The sequence below is a fragment of the Aquarana catesbeiana genome, linkage group LG02, assembly GCF_042186555.1.
Source record: "Aquarana catesbeiana isolate 2022-GZ linkage group LG02, ASM4218655v1, whole genome shotgun sequence".
Classification (NCBI taxonomy): Eukaryota; Metazoa; Chordata; class Amphibia; order Anura; family Ranidae; genus Aquarana; species Aquarana catesbeiana.
In genome coordinates, this window is record NC_133325.1 from 6,956,665 (window position 1) to 6,978,064 (window position 21,400).

Below are 21,400 nucleotides of genomic sequence, written 5' to 3' on the forward strand. Positions count from 1 at the left end.
ACTCATTTTAAATTCTTCCTCTTTTTTTTTTTCTGGTAGCCTTTAATGCTTGGGTTCGTGATAATTGTCCTGGCCAAAGGTTCTATTGCCAGGACAAAAATCTGAGGAGACAGAGGGCAGCCTTGTCTTGTTCCCCTGCCCAGGGGGAAATACTCAGAGGAACAGCCAGGCAGCTTTATTCGGGTGTGGGGATTATGATAAAGGGCTTTAAATCCATTTACAAATTCTCCAGAGAACCCAAATTTAGCAAGAACAGTGTCAACATAAGACCAGAGGACACTATCAAAAGCTTTATGTATGTTTAGGCCTAGAATCAGTACTTTTGCGTCCTGGATTATATTAGCAGCTAGGTGAATGTTATCTGTAATTTGTCTTGTGGGGATAAAGCCAGTTTGTTCTGGGCCTATTAGTGTAGAGATAATGGGTGCTAGACGATCTTCTAATACTCGGCCCGAGTATTTTAAGATCATTATTGAGAACAGATATTGGTCTGTAGTTTTGTTGGAGGGTATGGTCCTTATTGGGTTAGGGGATGAGTTACCCAAACCCAAGAGTATGCGAAGAGCATCAGTATGTCATACTGAGGATGAACGTCCAACCTCTTCTGTGTCACAAAAGCTGTTAGGGACAAACACAGATATTGGAGATACTCAGGCAGGCTCTGGGGGGGCCAGAAAAGGTGTGCCAGTCACATTACACTGTAGACAGAGTGCATTGTTATATACTTGTATAATATGATTGTAATGAATTGCTGGAGGTAAGGAGTGTCACTATCCAGCCAGATAAATTGAGAGGTCCCATGTCCCGGAGTAGGAGATGGAGCAGAAGAGCGCAGTGATCCTGGGCAGATTAACATAAAAGTTGTAAAGGTTCGGTTTAAAAAAAAAATAACAAACATGTTATACTTACCTCCTCTGTGCACGAGTTTTTCACAGAGTGGCCCCAATCCTCCTCTCCTGGAGTCCCCCAGCGGCGCTCCTGGCTCCTCCCTGTATCGAGTGCCCATTGACACATACAACAGGACTCGGACCCGCCCCCCGTGTTACTGGATTTGATTGAGAGCAGCGAGAGCCAATAGTTCCTGCTGCTATCAATCTATCCAGTGAGGACCGAGACACCGGCTGGAGCTGGTGTGCTCGTTCTCGTCGTTGGAAAGATCTGGTTCAGGTAAGATAAGGTTTTTTTTGGGGTTGTGCTGCACTATAGAAGAATAAATCCATAGAATGAATTAAGGTGAAAAACATTGAGGGTTTACAACCCCTTTGAAGGGGTCCACATCTTCTGGTAAGTGTGTGAGACATCAAAGTGGTGTGTGACACACAAGGGAGAAGGTCCATTGTGGAGAGAACAAAGGATCAATCAGAACAACTTTTTGTTGCACATCAAAAACAGGGGTGAACAGCGGCGCTAGGTATGGTGATAACATAAATTATATAGCAACTGGAATACAGGTATATATAAAATGTGTGTGAGTAAGCACACATAATATTAAAACATTTGTTAAAACATAATGTCCATAAATGATCCGAGATCTTATATGATTACCCCCTTGAGGCAACTCCCTTATAGTGAAGCGATGGGCTCTGTGTAGAAATGGGAACAGAGGGGCGCCAGACTGAGTGCAGTATAAATCATATATTTAATAAAAACAAGTAGTAACTCACAGATTAAATTAGATGAGTTTAGTATGTGGTGAAAATCGCCAGTACTGGAGTCTCATAAACGTCCTATTTGGCGTCTTGTTTTCCCTTTGCAGCCTGGGGCACTGGTGTGATCTTACAGGGATCCAGAGGAGGCTGGGAACCAGGTAGCAGGAAATGAAAAGCAGCTGGTTGTGACATCACAGGAAGAGGAAATGTGATTATTCACAGTTGCAAGGAATGGTAATGCATTTCGAAGCTGCAGCTTCTTCATCAGACAACGATTGGCTGGCAAACCTGGCAGTCTTAAAGCGGGGGTTCACCCACACAGTCAAAAAAAAAAAAATATTAAAAGCCAGCAGCTACAAATACTGCAGCTGCTGACTTTTAATACATTGCCACTTACCTGTCCCGGGGTCCAGCGATGTCGGCAGGGGACGCCGAGAACCCTCTCGGTTCTCGCCAGCTGCCGCCGCCATTCTAGGTGAGGGAATCAGGAAGTGAAGCGTTGCGGCTTCACTTCCCGGTTCCCTACTGCGCATACGCGAGTCGCGCTGCGCGTCCCTAGTGGTCCCCGCTCTCTGCTGGGAGCTGTGTGTTCCCAGCAGACAGCGCGGTGGGGACAGGAAGAAGCATAGACTCCCATGGGAGTCTATGCCGGAAGTGGGTGCAAATACCTGTCTTAGACAGGTATCTGCACCCCCCTCCCCCCTGAAAGGTGCCAAATGTGACACCGGAGGGGGGGAGGGTTCCGAAAAGCGGAAGTTCCATTTTTGTGTGGAACTCCGCTTTAAATACAGAGGAAATAGAAACAGAGAGATTTGATGGGCTTTTTCTAATGCTTAAAGTGAACCAATAAAAATATTTCTTTAAATATCGTGCCTGGGGGTATGCTTGTAAAGTGGCGCATTTTTCCCGTGTTTAGAACAGTACCACAGCAAAATTACATTTCTAAAGGAAAAAATGTTATTTAAAACTGATTGTGGCTGTAATGAATTTTCGGGTCTCAGCAATATAGATAAAACTCATTGAAAAAAAGAGCATGGGATTCCCCCCCAGTCCATTACCAGGCCCTTTTGGTCTGGTATGAATATTGGGGGAATCCCAAACAAAATGTAAAAAAAAAAAATTGCGTGGGGGTCCCCCTAAAATCCATACCAGGCCCTTCAGGTCTGATATGGAAATTAAGGGGAACCCTGCGCCAAATTGAAAAAAAAAAGGCGTAGGGGTCCCCCCCAAAATCCATACCAGACCCTTATCTCAGCACGCAACCTGGCAGGCCGTAGGAATAGAGGGGGGAACGAGAGAGCGCCCTTCTTACCACTTACGATTGGGATACAATCCATTGGAAGCAAGTCCTTCTATACCTGCCACATAGTAACTTGCCGCTAGGCAGCCTCATGCAGCACCAGTCAGGGTGGCCGCAGAGTGACCTGAAACAGCTTACTTTGTTTCGGCTGCAGGGGGAAGGCAAAGTGATATTATCTGCACTTAGCCTCTGTCTTCAGGCCAGGTGCTGGTTTGGGTGCCACATCACTTGCAGCTCAGATGTGTGGAAGAGCTGTGCTGTGTGTAGCCTGCAGGACTGCTCAGTGCTCACTGTGGACAGATTTGGAGACAAGTTGTTAGACAAGACAATGGTAAATTGATTGACAATGTTGCTGGATGTGGACCTGTGTTGTGACTGTCTCTTTGTTAGATTGGGCTGTCTTGTTTTGGAGTTTTTAAAAATGTTTAGATCTGCTATAGGGAGGATAGATTGGGGGGCATTGAAAAGGTAGGGAAGTTAGTGTTAGTGTAGGGTCCTGCTCAAAAGAGTCTACCTTGACGTGGTGACAGGATTCAAATTTTTTGGCCAAATATAAATCCTTACTGTTAAATCTTGAAAGCACTGATGACTTGGAATACACTTTTCATGTTCATATATTAAGTTGAAAAAGTGGATGCACTGAAGGACTCGGTGGGATGATCAGTTGGCAGATTCTGTGGGACACCCACTGGGCGGGCCCTGGGGAAGGTTGGTGGTCAAACCTGGCAGGCCCAGGTCTAAAGCTTTTGTAAGGGGCCCCAAAATTTCTGATGGCTGCCCTGACCCTTGCACCTGAATAGTCCCATGCAGTAATTAATGTAATATAAACCGATTAATGTGCTGCAAAAAAACAAAAATCTCTGTTTTTCTACCTTAATTTTTGGTTATTTATTGCCTGTCCTGTGAATACAATACTCCTTCCATGTGAGCCTGAGAGCTGCCGGTGGGAGGGGGGGGGGGTCTCACTTTCGGCTCTCATTCGCTCCCACAAGCCAAATCAAGGCTACAATGATTGGAGGAGCTGCTTCCTCTGTCGTAGCACTCTCATGAACTAGAACACTTACCTGTAGCTGTGTGAAGTTGGCACCCCATGTTTGTAAAACCTGAATAAAAATATACCATTCGTTTGTGCTGATTTGTGCCCAAAAAATGAGCATTTGTGCCGGTTCGGTTTCTGAGATATTAACCACTGCTTACTGGGCACTTAAACCCCCCTCCTGCCCAGACCAATTTTCAGCTTTCAGCGCTGACGCACTTTGAATGACAATTACGCGGTCATACAACACTGTACACAGATGACATTTTTATCATTTTTGTTCTCACAAATAGAGCTTTCTTTTAGTGGTATTTAATCACAGCTGGGGTTTTTATTTTTTGCTAAACAAACAAAAAAAGATGGAAATTTTTGAAAAAAAAAAATCATGTTTAATAGTTTGTTATAAAATTTAGCAAACAGGTAATTTTTCTCCTTCATTGATATGCGCTGATGAGACAGCACTGATAGGCTGCACTGATGGGCACAGATAGGCACAGTTAAGGCGGTACTGATAGGCACAGTTAAGGCGGCACTGATAGGCACAGTTAAGGCAGCACTGATGGGGACAGATAAGGCGGTACTGATGGGGACAGATAAGGCGGCACTGATAGCCACTGATGGGCGCTGATGGGTGGCATGGATGGGTGGCACAGATAGGTGGCACTGATGGGCACTGATAGGTACCACTGATGGGGGCACTGATGGGCAGCACTGATGGGGGGCACTGATGGGGGGCACTGATGGGCAGAGATGGGCGGCACTGATGGGCACTTATGGGCACTGGTAGGTGACACTGATGGGCACTGATGTGCAGCACTGTTGTTGCACTGATGTGGGCGCTGATGGGTGGCATTGATGGGTGGCACTGATGGGTGGCACTGTGGGTACTGATGGGTGGCACTGTGGGCACAGATGGATGGCACTGTGGGCACTGATGGGTGACGCTGGTGGGCACTGGTAGGCAGCACTGCTCCTATTGCTAGGTGTCACTAGCAGGGGGCACAGATGATCGCCGTGATCGGGACTGATGTCCCGATCATGGCCGCCGGTGATCAGGTTTTTTTTTCCTCCTCACTCAGCGTGAGGAGGAAAAATAGCTGATTACCGGCTCTGTTTACATCACATGATCAGCTGTCATTGGCTGACAGCTGATCATGTGGTAAGGGGTCGGGACCGACCCCTTACTCTGATCTGTGATCAGGCGAATCTCATAGACTCGCTGATCACCGAGCACGCCGTCATTTGCCGTCATTTGGCAATGGCCCGGATCTGAAGCGGTTAAACATCCAATGTAATGCAAGCCCCGCCCACTTTGCACCCCATATTGCCGAATTTTAAAAACAAACGCGTCATTCGTTTGTGCTGCGTTTGTGCTGGTTTGTGCCGCATAAAGAAACGTTTGTGCCGCTTTGGTTGAGGAGATATTATGCGTTATATTTGCTGAAACCCGGCCCACTTGAGCCCCCATTGTTCATTTAAATTGGCACTGGGATAGCGGCTATTTGTCCCAGTGTGGTTTTAAAAACTCACCTGGTCTCAGCAGCTCCTGCGGGTGATGGTGGGTCTGTGACAGCTGGCATCCAGCCTATGCCCAGAAGCTGAAATGATCACCTTCTGGATTTTACAAACCTCTCTATAGGAACACACCGTAAAAGCAAAATAAAACTAAATTCTTCCCACTTGATGTCAGGCCACATCTATTAAGTAAAAGTAAAAGGGCAGGAACAGATCCGTTCTAGCTCTGTCTTCCCTCTCCCTGCAGCAATAGATCATTTAATACCTAACCACTTCCTTACCGGGCACTTTTACCCCCTTCCTGCCAAGGCCAATTTTCAGCTTTCAGCACTGTCACACTTTGAATGACCACTGGGCGGTCATGCTACACTGTACCCATATGACATTTTTATCATTTAAAAAAAAACAAATAGAGCTTTCTTTTGGTGGTATTTAATCACTGCTGGGGTTTTTATTTTTTTTTATAAACAAACAAAAAAGACCAAAAATTTTGAAAAAAAAAACCTTTTTCATAATTTGTTATAAAATTTTGCAAACAGGTAATTTATCTCCTTTATTAATGTGTGGTGATGAGGAAGCACTGATGAACACTGATAGGTGGCATTGATAGGCAGCACTGATAGGTGACACTGTTGTTGAGGCACTGATTGGCAGCACTAATGGGCACTGATAGCTGGCACTGGTGGGTGCTGATTAGCAGTACATGTGGGCAAATGTTGGGCAAATTTAGGGAATTATGTCCCTTTAACAGTAGCTAGTCATCTGCTTTATGCTTTTCTCCTCCTCATACTGCTAGCGAAAAAGAAAAAGCCGATAACCTACTTCTGCTTACATCGTGTGATCAGCTGTCATTGGCTGACAGCTGATCACATGGTAAAGAGCCACTGTGATTGGCCCTTTACCCCGATCTGTGATAAGCTGTGTCCAAAAGACAAAAGAGTGCACTTCTTACACTGTGGGGGGGGGGCAGGGCAACGCAAGCATTGGAAAGACTTCCATGGACACCCTCCCGGCATTGTAAGCCCATGCTGTAACCGTCTTTCAGCTATAGTGTGGGCGGGAACAGGTTAAATAGCCCTCGTTGGATCTCACAAATCTTAAACTACGCCGCATCTCCTTGCTCGCCTTTAACACCAAACTCCTTAAAGTCTGGTCTAGAACCAACCAAGAAACCATTACACTAAGAATAACCTTCTTTATCCCCTTCAGTATGGATTTTGCCCTAAACAATCCACAGAAACTGCTCACCTAAAACTCGCACATGATTTATTAATGTCTAAAACCAATGAACACTATTCTATATTCCTACTCTTGGACCTCTCTGCTGCCTTTTACACAGTTGACAACCTCCTCTTCTTCAAAAAACTCCATTCCATTGGCCTCCATGAATGTATTCTTCACACTACCTATCCCACCACACCATCAGTGTCTCTTACAGTTCTACTTTCTCCTCTCCTCTTCCTTTGTCTGTTGGGGTCCCTCAAGGTTCTGTTCTTGGACCTCTCATATTCCCCATCTACACCTCCTCCCTGAGTCAGATGATAGCCTCCCATGGCTTCCAATACCATTTCTATGCTGATGACACCCAGATATATCTCTACCCCTCAGCTCACTCCAATAGTCTCCTCACGCATCACTTATTTACTAACAGACATAGGAGTCTGGATGTCACACCCCTTCCTCAATCTCAATCTATCCAAAACTGAGCTCATAATATTTCCTCCCACAAGTACCTCATCCCCTGATTGCTCTGTCTAGATTGATGGCACAGCCATCAGCCTGTCCCCCCATGCCAGGGTACTACGTGTAATCCTGGACTCTGAACTATCCTTTCAGCCCCACATCCAATCATTGTCCAAAGCTTGCTGCCTCAACCTCCGCAACATTTCCAAAATATGTCCCTTCCTAACTAATGACACCACAAAGCTCCTAATTCACTCCCTCGCCTCAACTACTGCAACTCCCTCCTCATTGGCTTACCTTTACATAGGCTTTACACCTTTACATCTCCCCTTCAGTCCATTATGGATGTTGCTGCCAGACTCATCCACCTTACAAACTGCTCAGAGTCCACTACCCCTCTCTGCCAATCGCTCCATTGTCTGCCACTCACCCATTAAATTAAATTAAGTTAAATTAAATTAAAAAAACAAACAGGTTACAAAGCCATCCACATCTTAGCCCCCAGCTACTGTACATGACTTACCTATTCTCAAAATACCATACTTGATTTGATTGTAGCCGTATTAGTGCAATTGTGACAGAGAAAATTGTCAATGTTTTAGTTCTTAAAGGGAATTTCAGAACTATCCAGGAAAGGAAAATGTTTGAACTAAGAATGATACTTCTTTTTGACACGAAAAATAATGGCCTGAATTTAGATATTGTTTCCTTACACTTTATGCTAAAGTTTTACGACCCCTCTGTGACTAGTATCCCCCCTGCATTCTATAGCTCTCCCTCTGTCTTATCTCACTAACTCTGCTGCTATCTTTATTACCATTGATTTGTATGCATTTGTTTTTTTCTCTTTTTTTTCTTCTTTAACATTCTGCTTAAAAATTTGTGAGTACTGCTTGGACCTTGAAGAAGGGGACATACCCCGAAAGCTTGTCCTGAAAAATTGTATGTTAGTGCAAATAAAAAAAGTATCACGGACAGTACTCAATTTTCTCTCTCAAAATACAAAATAGTTCTCTTCATTCCTCCCAAGACCTCCTGTTCTCCAGCTACCTAGTCACCTCCTCCCCTGTTTGCCTCCAGGACATCTCCAGAGCCTCTCCCATCCTATGACACTCCCTACCACAATCTGTCCAACTATCTCCTACTCTGTCCACTTTTCCCTGAAAACCCTTCTCTTTGGAGAAGACTATCCTGCCTCCACCTAACCTCCACCACCCCACCTCTGATTCTTCTTGTATGGAATTGTATCCTAACTGTACTGTCTGCCCTCATGTTGTAAAGCGCTGCGCAAACTGTTGGTGCTCTATAAATCCTGTATAATAATGATAAAAAGAAGAAACATTTTAATTAAAAAAATGAGGCTTTAACATAATTTTAATGTTACACCTTTGCCCTGTACACACGATTGGATTTTCCGACAACAAAACCGTGGAATTTTGTTCGAAGGGTGTTGGCTCCATCTTGTCTTGCATACACATGGTCACACAAATGTTGGCCAACAATTACGAACGTAGTGACGTACAAGATGCACTACGTGGATTTTCAGCTCTTTAGTGCCACCCTTTGGGCTCCTTCTGCTAATTTCATGTTAGTAGAAGTTTCGTGAGTGTTGATTCGCACTTTTCTTTTTGCGTTTTTCATTTCTCGCTTTTAAGTTCATTTCTGAATGGCCGTTCGTCAACCAGACATCGGAGGAGATAACGTGTTATTTATTATTGGCCTTGGAGTTATTGCTTTGACATTCTTTTTTTGGTTGAATAATGATAGCATGTCCAATTTTATTTGTTTTATTTTTTTAATGCACATTAAAAAAATTGGGTAGAATCATACTTGGCTATGTGTTTTACTTCAAATGACAGTTTTGGAGTCGTCAGTTACATTCTAAATAAAAACAATGTAAAATTAACAGGAGACACCAGCATAGTTGTATCTTTGATCTTAAAAACTACGGGATAATGGTGTTGTGGTAACTTGCCCAAATAAAAAAAAAAACATAATAATAATAATATTCTTGATATTACTAGAAAAAAAAGCCTTTGAAAATTTGTTTGCAATAACTCCATCAGTATCACCAGCAAAGCAGCTTCATTATTATCCCATTAAAGAAGAGAATTGTGCGCTGCATTTGGAGATTTCATAATTTGCCACGTCACGAATGTTCATCGGACTTGTGTACATACGATCAGAAAGTCCAACAACAAACATTTGTTGGCGGAAAATTTGAGAACATGCTAGCCAACATTTGTTGGCGGAAAGTCCGCCAACAAATGTCCGATGGAGCGTACACACAGTCGGACTTACCGCCAACAAGCTCACATCCAACATTTGTTGTCGGAAAATCCAAACGTGTGTACGCGGCATAACAGTTTACATAACCATTGTGTGCATCACGTTGTAGTGTAGAAAGGGGAAAAAAACTCTGCAAAAGTATAATGCAGACATTCACCTTGAGCTTTACCTTTTCCCTCCATTACATAAACATTGCACCAATGTGACATTGTTTTAATCAACAGACGTTGTTGATTATATTTTTGAGTAAAAATATAGGGATGCACAAAATTACCAAAATGCTACATTGGGATAAATTACAGGAAAATGCTTATTTTTTTTAAATTGATTCTCCAAAAAAAACAAGGAAATAACAATGAATCCATAATTTGCTACCAAATGAAAGCTATCTGTCCGAAAAATTAATGCATAAAACATCTGAGTAAACGACAAATGTTAAAGGTGCAGTAGAAAAAACAGAAACAACGGCAAAAACAAAAATAAAAAGCTCTGGGAGCTTATGGAGAGAAAGGCCACAGGGTCTAAATTGGTTAATGACAGATTGTGAAGAAAAATCAATAAAATCAATAATTACATAAATTGTACAAAGTTTACTCAATAAACAGACCTGTCCATGCAGAGTCAATAAAGAGAACCCCAGAGGACTTTCAGTCTCCCACTTTGTAGTTCAGATCTTTTGCAGTTGTACTGTGTGATTGGTCTATGAAGATGAGCAATAGCTGTACAGAGAAACAAGATAATAAGAACATCTAATCTTCACCTAATGGATTCCCTTAGATTTGTGGCAGAACTAGATTAAACACAAGTGGCCTGCCTGGATTAAGTGGTACTGTTGAACACCTACCATAAAACAGCAGCAACTCACTGTTGGAAGGCCTACACCAGGTTAGATTAGGTTGCTTTCTCACCAAGCAGAGACATTTCTCTGGCTGGTCTCCCAATCACAAATTGCAAGCAAAGCTGTCATCCATGAGAGGAGGTGGAGTGTGAACAATTGGTATGGATCATGGGAGGGCAGATTTAACATGTAATGGGGGGGTGTGGACAGGTCAGGCTTAGCTGAAGCCCTCAAGCTTGACTGATATAGCAATAGTCAGCAGAGCCTGGAATGGACTCTCCCACGTAGGATTCAGAGGGTTGACCACTACCCAGTCTTGGTACAGAGGCAGTGTTGTAAATGTATTAAGTCAGGATCAGACAAGAAGAAAACACTTGGGAACACAGCTCAGTTAGTGAATCTTGGAGATACATTATATGTTCGGTCAAAGCTCCAAAAAAAAAGATGAAAATTGTGAGTAAACATAGTTCAGTCAATGATGTTTATGTGAAAAAAATGGTCAAAAGGTAAAATAGCAAAGGACTTTCTAAGTGTGTGCCTGGTGGACATAAACTCAATACATCTGTCCATTACATTTCTGTTTGCTCACATACTTTAGTTTATTTTTCAAAGTAGCATAGAATACTTTTTCACTTTTTTACTAGCTTGTGAGATGACATGAGGTGTGAAACTAATGAAATACCAGCAACTCTTTCCTTCTGGTTTAGCTGCTACCCCTTTAACATCCCCCTTCTTTCAGTTTCCTGTCTGCAGCTAAAGCTTGTGAATCCTCTAGTGATAGATTTGCTCAACATTAACCGTAAAAGCTTTGTCACATTCAGGGCATTAAAAAGACTTCTTTGCAGTGTGAATCCTTAGATGTGCGATAAGGTTTGACTTCTGTGTAAAAGCTTTGTCACATTCAGAACACCGATAAGGCTTCTCTCCCGTGTGAATCCTCTGGTGTTTGATAAGGCTTTCCCTCTGTCTAAAAGCTTTATCACATTCTGAACATTGATATGGGTTCTCCCCAGAGTGAATCCTCTCATGTATGATAAGCTTCTGCTTGGCATTAAAAGCTTTGTCACATTCAGAACACTGATATGGCCTGTCTCCAGTGTGAGCCCTCTGGTGTCTGACAAGGTTTGCCTTCTGTGTAAAATTGTTTCCACATTCTGAACATTGATATGGCTTCTCTCCAGTGTGAATCCTCCCATGTCTGATAAGAGCCTCCTTGGTTTTAAAAGCTTTGTCACATTTGGAGCACTCATATGGCTTCTCTCCAGTGTGATTCCTCTGGTGTCTGATAAGGCTTTCCCTCTTTGTATAAGCTTTATCACATTCAGAACATTGATAAGGCTTCTCTCCAGTGTGAAACCTCTGGTGTCCGATAAGGCTTTGCCTCGTTGTAAAAGCTTTATCACATTCAGAACACTGATATGACTTCTCTCCAGTGTGAATCTTATGGTGCGTGATAAGGTTTGCCAGTTGTGCAAACATTTTTCCACATTCAGGACATTGATGTGGCTTCTCTCCAGTGTGGACCCTCTTGTGTATGATAAATTGTTTTCTGTGTGTAAAAGCTTTATCACATTCAGGACACTGATATGGCTTTTCTCCAGTGTGATACCTCTGGTGTATGATAAGATCTGACTTCTCTATGAAAGCTTTTTCACATTCAGAACACTGATATGACATCTCTCCAGTGTGAACCCTCTGGTGTCTGATAAGGTTAGCCTTCTGTGTAAAACTTTTTCCACATTCAGAACATTGATATGGATTCTCTCCAGTGTGAATCATGTTGTGTATGATAAGGTGTGGCTTCGATATAAAAGCTTTACAACACTCAGAACATTTATATGGCTTCTCTCCAGTGTGAATCCTCTGGTGTGTGATAAGGTTTGCCTTCAATGTAAAAGCTTTACAACACTCAGAACATTTATATGGCTTCTCTCCAGTGTGAATCCTCTGGTGCCTGATAAGATTTGACTTTAATGTAAAACTTGTGCCACATTCAGAACACTGATATGGTCTCTCTCCAGTGTGAACCTTCTGGTGTGTGATACATTTTGCCTCCATTGTAAAACCTTTGTCACGTTCCAAACAAGAAATATCTTCTGAAATGATTTCTTTTATGTATACATGGGTTGGACTTTAGTGTAAAGCCATTGTCACTTTATAACATCTGGAATTACTTCTCTCTTGCTGTAGTCTGAGGCTGGATCAATGTTGAAGAGCAACCAAAACATTTATAACATTTTGAAAACGGATATGACTTGTGTCCTGTGTAAATCCTCCAGTGAACTGCAATTAAGACTTTCAGTCACTTAAGACACCCCTATGGATCATTTCCCATGTGACTTAGTTGTATGAAGATCAACTTGGTTCATCAATCCACCTGTGCAGAAAAAATAAAAGAAATAATTCTATATACAGGGCTAAATAATACTGATTTCTATATTTAAAGTCAATCATTAAATATATCTATTATATAGAATGAATATATCACAATTTTCTGCTGGAGAATTTCATATTTTTTTTCGAATTCAGAGCATTGTGCTGCATAGTGATGGAGGAATGTGCTTGGGTTCGATTTGCAGGTACGTTCAGCAAGTGCGTCTAATGCCGCGTACATACGAGCGGACTTTCCGGCATACTTGGTCCGGCGGACCAGAGTCCGCCAAACAATCCGATCGTGTGTAGGCTCCGGCGGACTTTTTTTCCCAAAAGTCCGCTGTACCTAGATTTGAAACATGTTTCAAATCTTAGTCCGCCAGACTCCGTTCCTGACGGAAAGTCAGTTTGTCTGTATGCTGGTCCGATGGACAGGTTATTGAATCTCGCGCTCGCTGCAATAGAAAAAACTAATTTTCCTATTGCGGCAAGCGCGGGGCATCCCAGGCCCTTAGGTCTGGTATGGATTTCAAGGGGAACCCTCTACGCCGAAAAAACGGCATAGGGTCCCCCCTAAAATCCATACCAGACCCCGATCCGAGCACGCAGCATGGCCGGTCAGGAAAGGAGGTTGGGATGAGCGAGCACCCCCCTCCTGAACCGTACCAGGCCGCATGCCCTCAACATGGGGGGTGGGTGCTTTGGGGGAGGGGGGGCGCCCTGCGGGGCCCCCCCACCCCAAAGCACCTTGTTCCCATGTTGATGAGGACAAGGGCCTCTTCCCGACAACCCTGGCTGTTGGTTGTTGGCTTCTGCAGGCGGGGGGCTTATCAAAGTCCGGGAGCCCCCTATAATAAGAGGGCCCCCACCCTACGTGAATGAGTATGGGGTACATGGTACCCCTACCCATTCACCTAGGGAAAAAGTGTCAATAATAAAACACACTACACAAGTTTTTAAAATAATTTATTAGACAGCTCCGGGGGGTCTTCTTCCGGCTTCCGGGGGCCCTCCGGTTCCTCTTCTCCCGGCATCTGGTTGGTTCTTCTCCGCTCTCTCTGGCCTCTTCTCCCAGTGTTCCAGTTCTTCCGCCGGCTCCTCCGCTGTCTTCATGTCGCTCTTTTGCCAGCGGAGGCCCGGACTTCTGGCTTCTTGTCTTCTTCCCTCTTCTCTTCTCCAGATGTTGACACAACGGTCTCTCCAGCTGGACTGCTCTCTGAGCGCTCCGTTGTGACTTATATAGGCGGAGACCTCGCCCCCTTATGCCGTCACAGTCCCTGGGCATGCTGCCTATATAAGTCACATATAAGTCACAGCGGAGCGCTCAGAGAGCAGTCCAGCCGGAGAGACCATCGTGTCAACATCTGGAGAAGAGAAGAGGGAAGAAGACAAGAAGCCAAAAGTCCGGGCCTCCACTGGCAAAAGAGCGGCATGAAGACAGCGGAGGAGCCGGAAAAAGAACTGGAACACCGGGAGAAGAGGCCAAAGAGAGCGGAGAAGAACCAACCAGATGCCAGGAGAAGAGGAACCGGAGGGCCCCCGGAGAAGACCCCCGAAGCCGGAGGAAGTCCCCCCGGAGCTGTCTAATAAATTATTTTAAAAACCTGTGTAGTGTGTTTTATTATTGACACTTTTTCCCTAGGTGAATGGGTAGGGGTACCATGTACCCCTACTCATTCACATAGGGTGGGGGGCCGGGATCTGGGGGCCCTCTTATTATAGGGGGCTCCCGGATTCTGATAAACCCCACCCGCAGACCCCGACGACCAATGGCCAGGGTTGTCGGGAAGAGGCCCTTGTCCTCACCAACATGGGGACAAGGTTCTTTGGGGTGGTGGGGCCCCACAGGGTGCCCCCCTCCCCCAAAGCACCCACCCCCCATGTTGAGGGCATGCGGCCTGGTACGGTTCAGGAGGGGGGGGGCGCTCGCTCGTCCCCACCCCCTTTCCTGCCCGGCCGGGCTGCGTGCTCGGATCGGGGTCTGGTATGGATTTTAGGGGGGACCCCACGCCGTTTTTTTGGCGTAGGGGGTTCCCTTTATAATCCATACCAGACTTAAGGGCCTGGTATGCCCTGCGACGGGGCTCGCAAGGTGTCAATCTCACCGATAAAAGCAGCGAGATTCACTTCCTTTTCTAGTCCCGTCGTACCCGAGTCACATTCAAAATGAACGGACTTGGCCGTGTGTGGGCAAGTCTGTTCATTCTGAAAGTCTGCCGTAACTCCGGCGAAAGTCTGTCGGAAAAACGGGCCGACCTAGCCTGCCAGAAAGTCTGGTCGTGTGTAGGCAAGTCCGTCCGTTCAGGTAGTCCGCCGGAAAGACCGTCGGACCAAGTCTGCTGGAAAGTCTGATCATGTGTACGAGGTATAAGGGTTCAAACATTGTAGATTGATGTTTTGAACGTTCCTCCAGTTAGTTTGAGGTCATGTCCCCATGTTCTTGATTTTAGTTTCATATTTAAAAGACCGCCTTCCTGAACCTTATTCCTCCCTTGCTGTATTTAAAGGTTTCAATCATGTCTCCCCTTCTTTCCTGCAGACTGTACAGTCTGTTCCTGCAGTCGCTCTTGATATGTTTTATCCCCAAACCTTTCACCATTTTTGTTACCTGTCTCTGGGCTCATTCTATCTTATCAATATCTTTCTGCAAGTGAGGTCTCCAGAACTGGACACAGTATTCTAAATTATGTCTCTCTAAAGATCTATATAGGGAAATCAGGACCTCCTTCCTCCTGCTGGTGATCCCTCTAATATAAAGATCTATATAGGGAAATCAGGACCTCCTTCCTTCTTCTGGTGATCCTTCTAGTGATATAAAGATCTATATTGGGGAATCAGGACCTCCTTCCTCCTTCTGGTGATCCCTCTAGTGATATAAAGATCTATATAGAGGAATCAGGACCTCCTTCCTCCTTCTGGTGATCCCTCTAGTGATATAAAGATCTATATAGAGGAATCAGGACCTCCTTCCTCCTTCTGGTGATCCTTCTAGTGATATAAAGATCTATATTGGGGAATCAGGACCTCCTTCCTCCTTCTGGTGATCCCTCTAGTGATATAACGATCTATATAGAGGAATCAGGACCTCCTTCCTCCTTCTGGTGATCCTTCTAGTGATATAAAGATCTATATAGAGGAACCAGGACCTCCTTCCTCCTGCTGGTGATCCCTCTGATATAAAGATCTATATAGAGGAATCAGGACCTCCTTCCTCCTGCTGGTGATCCCTCTAGTGATATAAAGATCTATATAGAGGAATCAGGACCTCCTTCCTCCTGCTGGTGATCCCTCTATTGATGTATCCTAGTATTCTATTCGCTTTTCCCACCTGTCTGGTCACACTGTTTGTTCATTTTGCAATCATCTGAAATAAGTCCCCCCCAAATCTTTTTCCTCTGTAGTGCTGGCTAACACTGTACTCCAATGTTGTACTCTCTCAGGGAATTCTTTTTCCCTAGGTGCATTATTTTACATAGAAATATTGAAATGCAGTCTCCACTGCTTTGACCAATCTTTCAGCAATGCCAAATCATGTTTCATGTTACAGACACTTCCAGGGATGTCAACCCTATTACACACCTTTGTATCATCAGCAAAACCCTTTAGTTATATCACTTACATATAGATTACATAGAATAGGACCCAGTACAGAGCCTTGTGGTAAACAACTAGTGATTGGTCTCTGTTCTGAGTTCTGGTGAGTGAGTGGTATTTATGGTGAAGGATTCACTCACAGTGGTGTGAAATATAATTTTTGGCACTGAATCAGAATAACTAAGGAGTTTTCACGGACTATAAGTGATTTTGTGATACAACTTTTTTATTTTTCTTGCACAAGTGGACTATTATCTGCACATAGGTTGTATTACTGGACTCATTTGTCCAAAAAAGGGGACTTACATGTTACATATTAGCGCAGCTATCCACTTACAGCATTGTTATTCAATATTTTCACTGTGTAGTGAAGTACTTTAGCTGCAGCTGATATACTTATTATTAATGATTGTTTATAATTTGTGCTGGTGACACACATATTCTATCTGTTCTGAGTGAACCCCATTTACATCCACACTCTAGTATCTATACTTTATCCAACTGCATATCCACTGAACCACCCAAGGGTTAAGTACTAGCTTGTACAACTTTGCATTAGATCATTATGTGGAACGGCATCAAATGCCTTGCTGAAATCAAGATATGCTGAGCTGTCCACAGCACCACCCTGGTCCAAAACACCGGTAATATAGTCAAAAAATTCAATCAGATTAGTCTGACATGATTTGCCTTCAGTAAAGCCATGCTGCTTTGGGTCCAGCAAGCTATGTATTTTTAGGTGATCAATGATCCTTCTTTTCAGGAGTGATTCCATTAACGTGACTACAATTGATGTTAAACTCACTGGCCTGCAATTGCCAGCTTCTACCTTTCTGCCCTTCTTGTGGATAGGTACAATGTTAGCTGTCCGCCAGTCGTGGGGAACTTCTTCTTCTGTTAGAAGAAATTGATTAAAAAGTGCTGTTAATGGTCCAACAACTATATCTCAAAGTTCTCTTAGAACTCTGGGATAAACTTCCGGTTCCGGCGCCACATAAGGAGGAGGTAGCGAGCTCCAGCTCCTGCAGCGCTCCTCACTAATCTGCCTCTCAAGCCGGCTATTGCTTCGAGGAGACCCCCCATCACAGTGCGGACATACAGCGGGCTCCCATGGATCACTTTGTGGAGCGATCCTACGCTCGGGCGGTCACATCCACGATCCCCACCGGAGGAGATACAGCGGTGGACACAGCCAAGATGGCGGCCGCCCCAGGCATGACGGAGCAGGCACACGCAGCCACAGCCACAACCACCGCTCCCCTCAGCTCCTGACATACAAGGTACAGACCCTACCTCCCCTGCTGGAATTGCACAGGCTGTAGTCACGCTGCTGGGCCCCACTCTCACAGCTACAGTGGATGCAGCAGTCCATAGAGGGTTAGAGCAGTTACATATTGACCTACAAGCACAGGCACAGAGAATCAATCAGGTAGAGGATAGGATTTCCTCCCTGGAAGATGAACTCACAGCCTCATCTGCAGCAGTAGCACGTCTCACAGCTACTAATAGGGACATATGGGACAAACTCGATGATTTGGAAAATCGTTCGAGAAGAAACAATTTACGCATCATTGGTCTGCCTAAATCAGTTTCCACACCACAGTTAACCAATATATGCGCAAAAATTATCCCAGAACAACTGGGCCTTCGCATTCCCTGCACTATTGAACGCGCGCATCGCATAGGTCAATTCTCAGAATCACGTACCAAACCCCGCCACGTTATTGTAAAGTACCTCAACTACGCGGACAAGAATGCCATAATGCAAAAGTTTCGTTGCTCACGGTCTTTAGTGGTTGATGGCGCAAAACTCCTACTTTTTGCAGATTATTCCATAGAGGTAATGAAGCAGCGTAAAGCGTTTTCACCGATCTGCTCCACCCTTCATCATAACCAAATCCGGTTCTCTTTAGCCTATCCGGCTGTCCTCCGCATCCAAACACATGAAGGAGAACACCTCACGTTTCATACCCCTGAGGAGGCGGAACACTTTCTCGCCACCCGAGGCACAGAAATGGAGCATAGCAACATTGAAGAGAATTCACCATCATCATCACCATCGACAGCGAAGGTACCACCTAAACAGCAACGCAGCCCCACAAAACCTCCATACAAGCGCAGCCGCTTTACTAACCAAGACGACCACTCTGCAAATCGATGAAGGACTCCAGGAACTTTATCTAACCATCTACACTTCCTCGGATGGGTAATTTTACCCCCCATTGTCTCTAACCTGTTTTCTTCCTATTTTTTTATGTTAGCCTGTTTTGGATGTAATGTCTTACACGGTTGCTAGTATTTGTTAGCTAAAGGTCCTGTTATTATGCCTCCAAGCCTGGTTTACCACTACCCACCGCCCACATACTCTGTTTACCCAAAAGGTTAACATAATAACTCAGGTGATCTCCATGGCTATAGACCCCTAATGGGGCAGACCATTTGATTAAGTCACCCCCTTATTTTTGCACTTCATTATTTTAGCTGAGCCCTTTATTTGACACAGATACAACCAGCACTTCCCCTAACCCCATACCCTGATCATACCCCTCCCTCCCTCCCTCCCCTCTCTCCCCCCTTTTCCCTCATCTCTTCCTCCCTTATCCCACTCCTCCTAGCCAAAATCATGCTCATATGTGAGGATCTGGCGGGTCGCTGAGAGGCATTATGGGTAGTTGTATCCCATGTGGAAAAAAGTGAAGTACACTGTTTGTAGTTTGTTACGCCATAACTGTAATCCTGCTTTGTTACAGCTTAATACCTATTGCTTAATACATTTGCAATTCATGTTTGCCTTACTAGTACCTTTTCTCCTATGTGACCTACAGTTTTTGGGTGATTCCCGTATGGTTGACACTGTACATGTCAGGAGGCTCCCTGATCAGCCTCCCATTTATCGTAACTATCATATCCAACCATGTCTTTTTCTGCCGACGGGAGTCACCTGAAATTTATATCATGGAATGTTAAGGGGCTCTGATCCCCAAATAAACGTATGTCCATTCTCAGACATCTACGGCGTCTTTGGGCAGATGTGGCCCTATTACAGGAGACACATCTCTCCGCAGACGATTTAACACGCCTTCAAAAAATGTGGGTAGGTTCTGTATACGGATCCCCTGCAATGGGCCGCAAGGCCGGTGTAGCTATTCTAATTCATAAAAACCTACGACACTCTGTCAAAGAAGTGAGGGCTGACGCCTTAGGCCGCAAACTGACCTTACATATGACCATAGGTGACAAAGCCGTAGCTATCACTAATATCTATGCTCCCAACTCTCCAGACACTTCATTCTTTCAGGACATGGTTCAATGGATTCTCACGGCCCCTGAGGTATTGCATTTAGTGGGCGGGGACTTTAACTCTGCCATGTCCACACTGGCAGACCGCACTTATCTCCCTAAGCAAAAGACAAGGCCCGGTCCCTCCCATACACCAGACGCGACTCCCTTAGCACACTCTATTGAATCTATGCAGTTTGTAGACATCTGGCGCCTGACACATCCAACTGACAGAGAATATACTTTCTTCTCGCCCCCACATAATACCTTCTCTCGTATAGACTACTTCTTTGTCTCCCCGGCCCTAGTATCTGTAATAAACACCCCAGACATTTACGATGCCAGAATCTCAGACCACAGCCCCATCGCAGTCCATATGACACAACTCACACCCTCAACTCCTTCCCCTATCTGGCGTTTCCCTTCATATCTGGCGGATAATGAAGACTTCCGACAAGTCTTGCACCAAACATGGGAAGAATATATTTCCACAAATGGAGCACATATCTCTGACCCAAACCTCTTCTGGGAAGCAGGTAAAGCTTTCCTACGGGGCAAAATCATCTCGTACACCGTACAATTTAAAAAACACACTCGACAACAGTATATGCAAGCAAGCGAATCCCTACGCCTAGCTCATGACAAGCTAACATTAGACCGCACCTTAGCTAATATACAGGAATGGAAGCGGGCCAAGTGTGCCTTTGATCTCTGGGCAGAACAGCACGAAGCTGCTAAAACCTCGTACTCTACCCTTCACTTTCACAAATTTGGCAACAAGGCAGGCAGAATGCTAGCCAGACTATGTTCAGGACCAAGACATCCTACACATATCCCAACCCTGAGAAATGCTTCCGGCTCGTTAGTTACCTCACCTACCGAAGTCAGCAAACTACTTGCAGATTATTATACTGATCTGTACCGTGCAGACCCAACGGATCAACCTGCCGTGGAAGCTCTGCTTGACAAGATACGCCTGCCCAGGCTTCAAACGTCACACTTGGAGGCACTTAATGCGCCTATTACCTTAGAAGACATACAACACACGATCAAATCTATGGCCTCTGCTAAGGCTCCGGGTCCCGACGGGTACACTGCGGAATTCTTCAAATTAACGGCTGACTTCATCCCCAACACACTGAAGCATGTATATGCAGCCATGTGGGACGGAGGTCCTTACCTCCCCACAGGGACACAAGCTCACATTAAACTAATCTCCAAGAAAAGAAAGGATCCCTTACTTCCAGGCTCCTATCGTCCAATCTCATTAATAAATGTAGACGTAAAAATCCTGTCTAAAATTATAGCATTACGTTTAGCTCTCTTACTTCCGTCCCTCTTACACCCAGCCCAATCAGGTTTTGTCTCAGGACGATCAGCTACACTAAACATACGTAAGGTCTTAATGGCGCTAGAATACGCTAAAACACACCTCGATCAAGATGTAGCAATCATGTCCCTAGACGCCGAAAAAGCCTTTGACAATATTGGTTTTTCATGGCTTTTTACGGTAATGGAAAAATTTGTTTTTTCAGGTCAAATCACAAGGTTCCTCGCACAAATGTACGCCTCACCAATGGCACGCCTTGTTACCCCGAACTTTATTTCAGACACCATCCCCTTAGCGAAAGGAACGAGACAGGGATGCCCCCTATCCCCGTTGTTATTCAACATTGCGATTGAACCCTTATCTAGAATCCTCAATTCAACCGAAGGGGTTAGTGGCATCACCTTGGGAAACCAAATACTCCGCTCTGCACTATTTGCGGACGATATTTTATTGTTCTCTACTGACCCCGTATCAGACTTTGACAGACTTAAACAAATATTTACGACCTTCTGAC

At 44.7% G+C, this 21,400-nt stretch overlaps 1 protein-coding gene and 1 pseudogene across 1 annotated transcript in view; one reads left to right on the top strand and one right to left on the bottom strand.

Moving 5' to 3' along the window:
• Positions 1 to 21,400, bottom strand: part of LOC141126579 (uncharacterized) — a 927,381-nt gene that overhangs the window by 498,642 nt on the left and 407,339 nt on the right. The window contains exon 4 of the mRNA XM_073612498.1: positions 11,146 to 12,264. Coding sequence (XP_073468599.1) covers positions 11,146 to 12,264 — 1,119 coding nt within the window. The remainder of the gene's footprint in view (positions 1 to 11,145; positions 12,265 to 21,400) is intronic.
• The window catches only part of LOC141126578 (uncharacterized), a 1,610,887-nt pseudogene that overhangs the window by 178,115 nt on the left and 1,411,372 nt on the right, over positions 1 to 21,400 (top strand).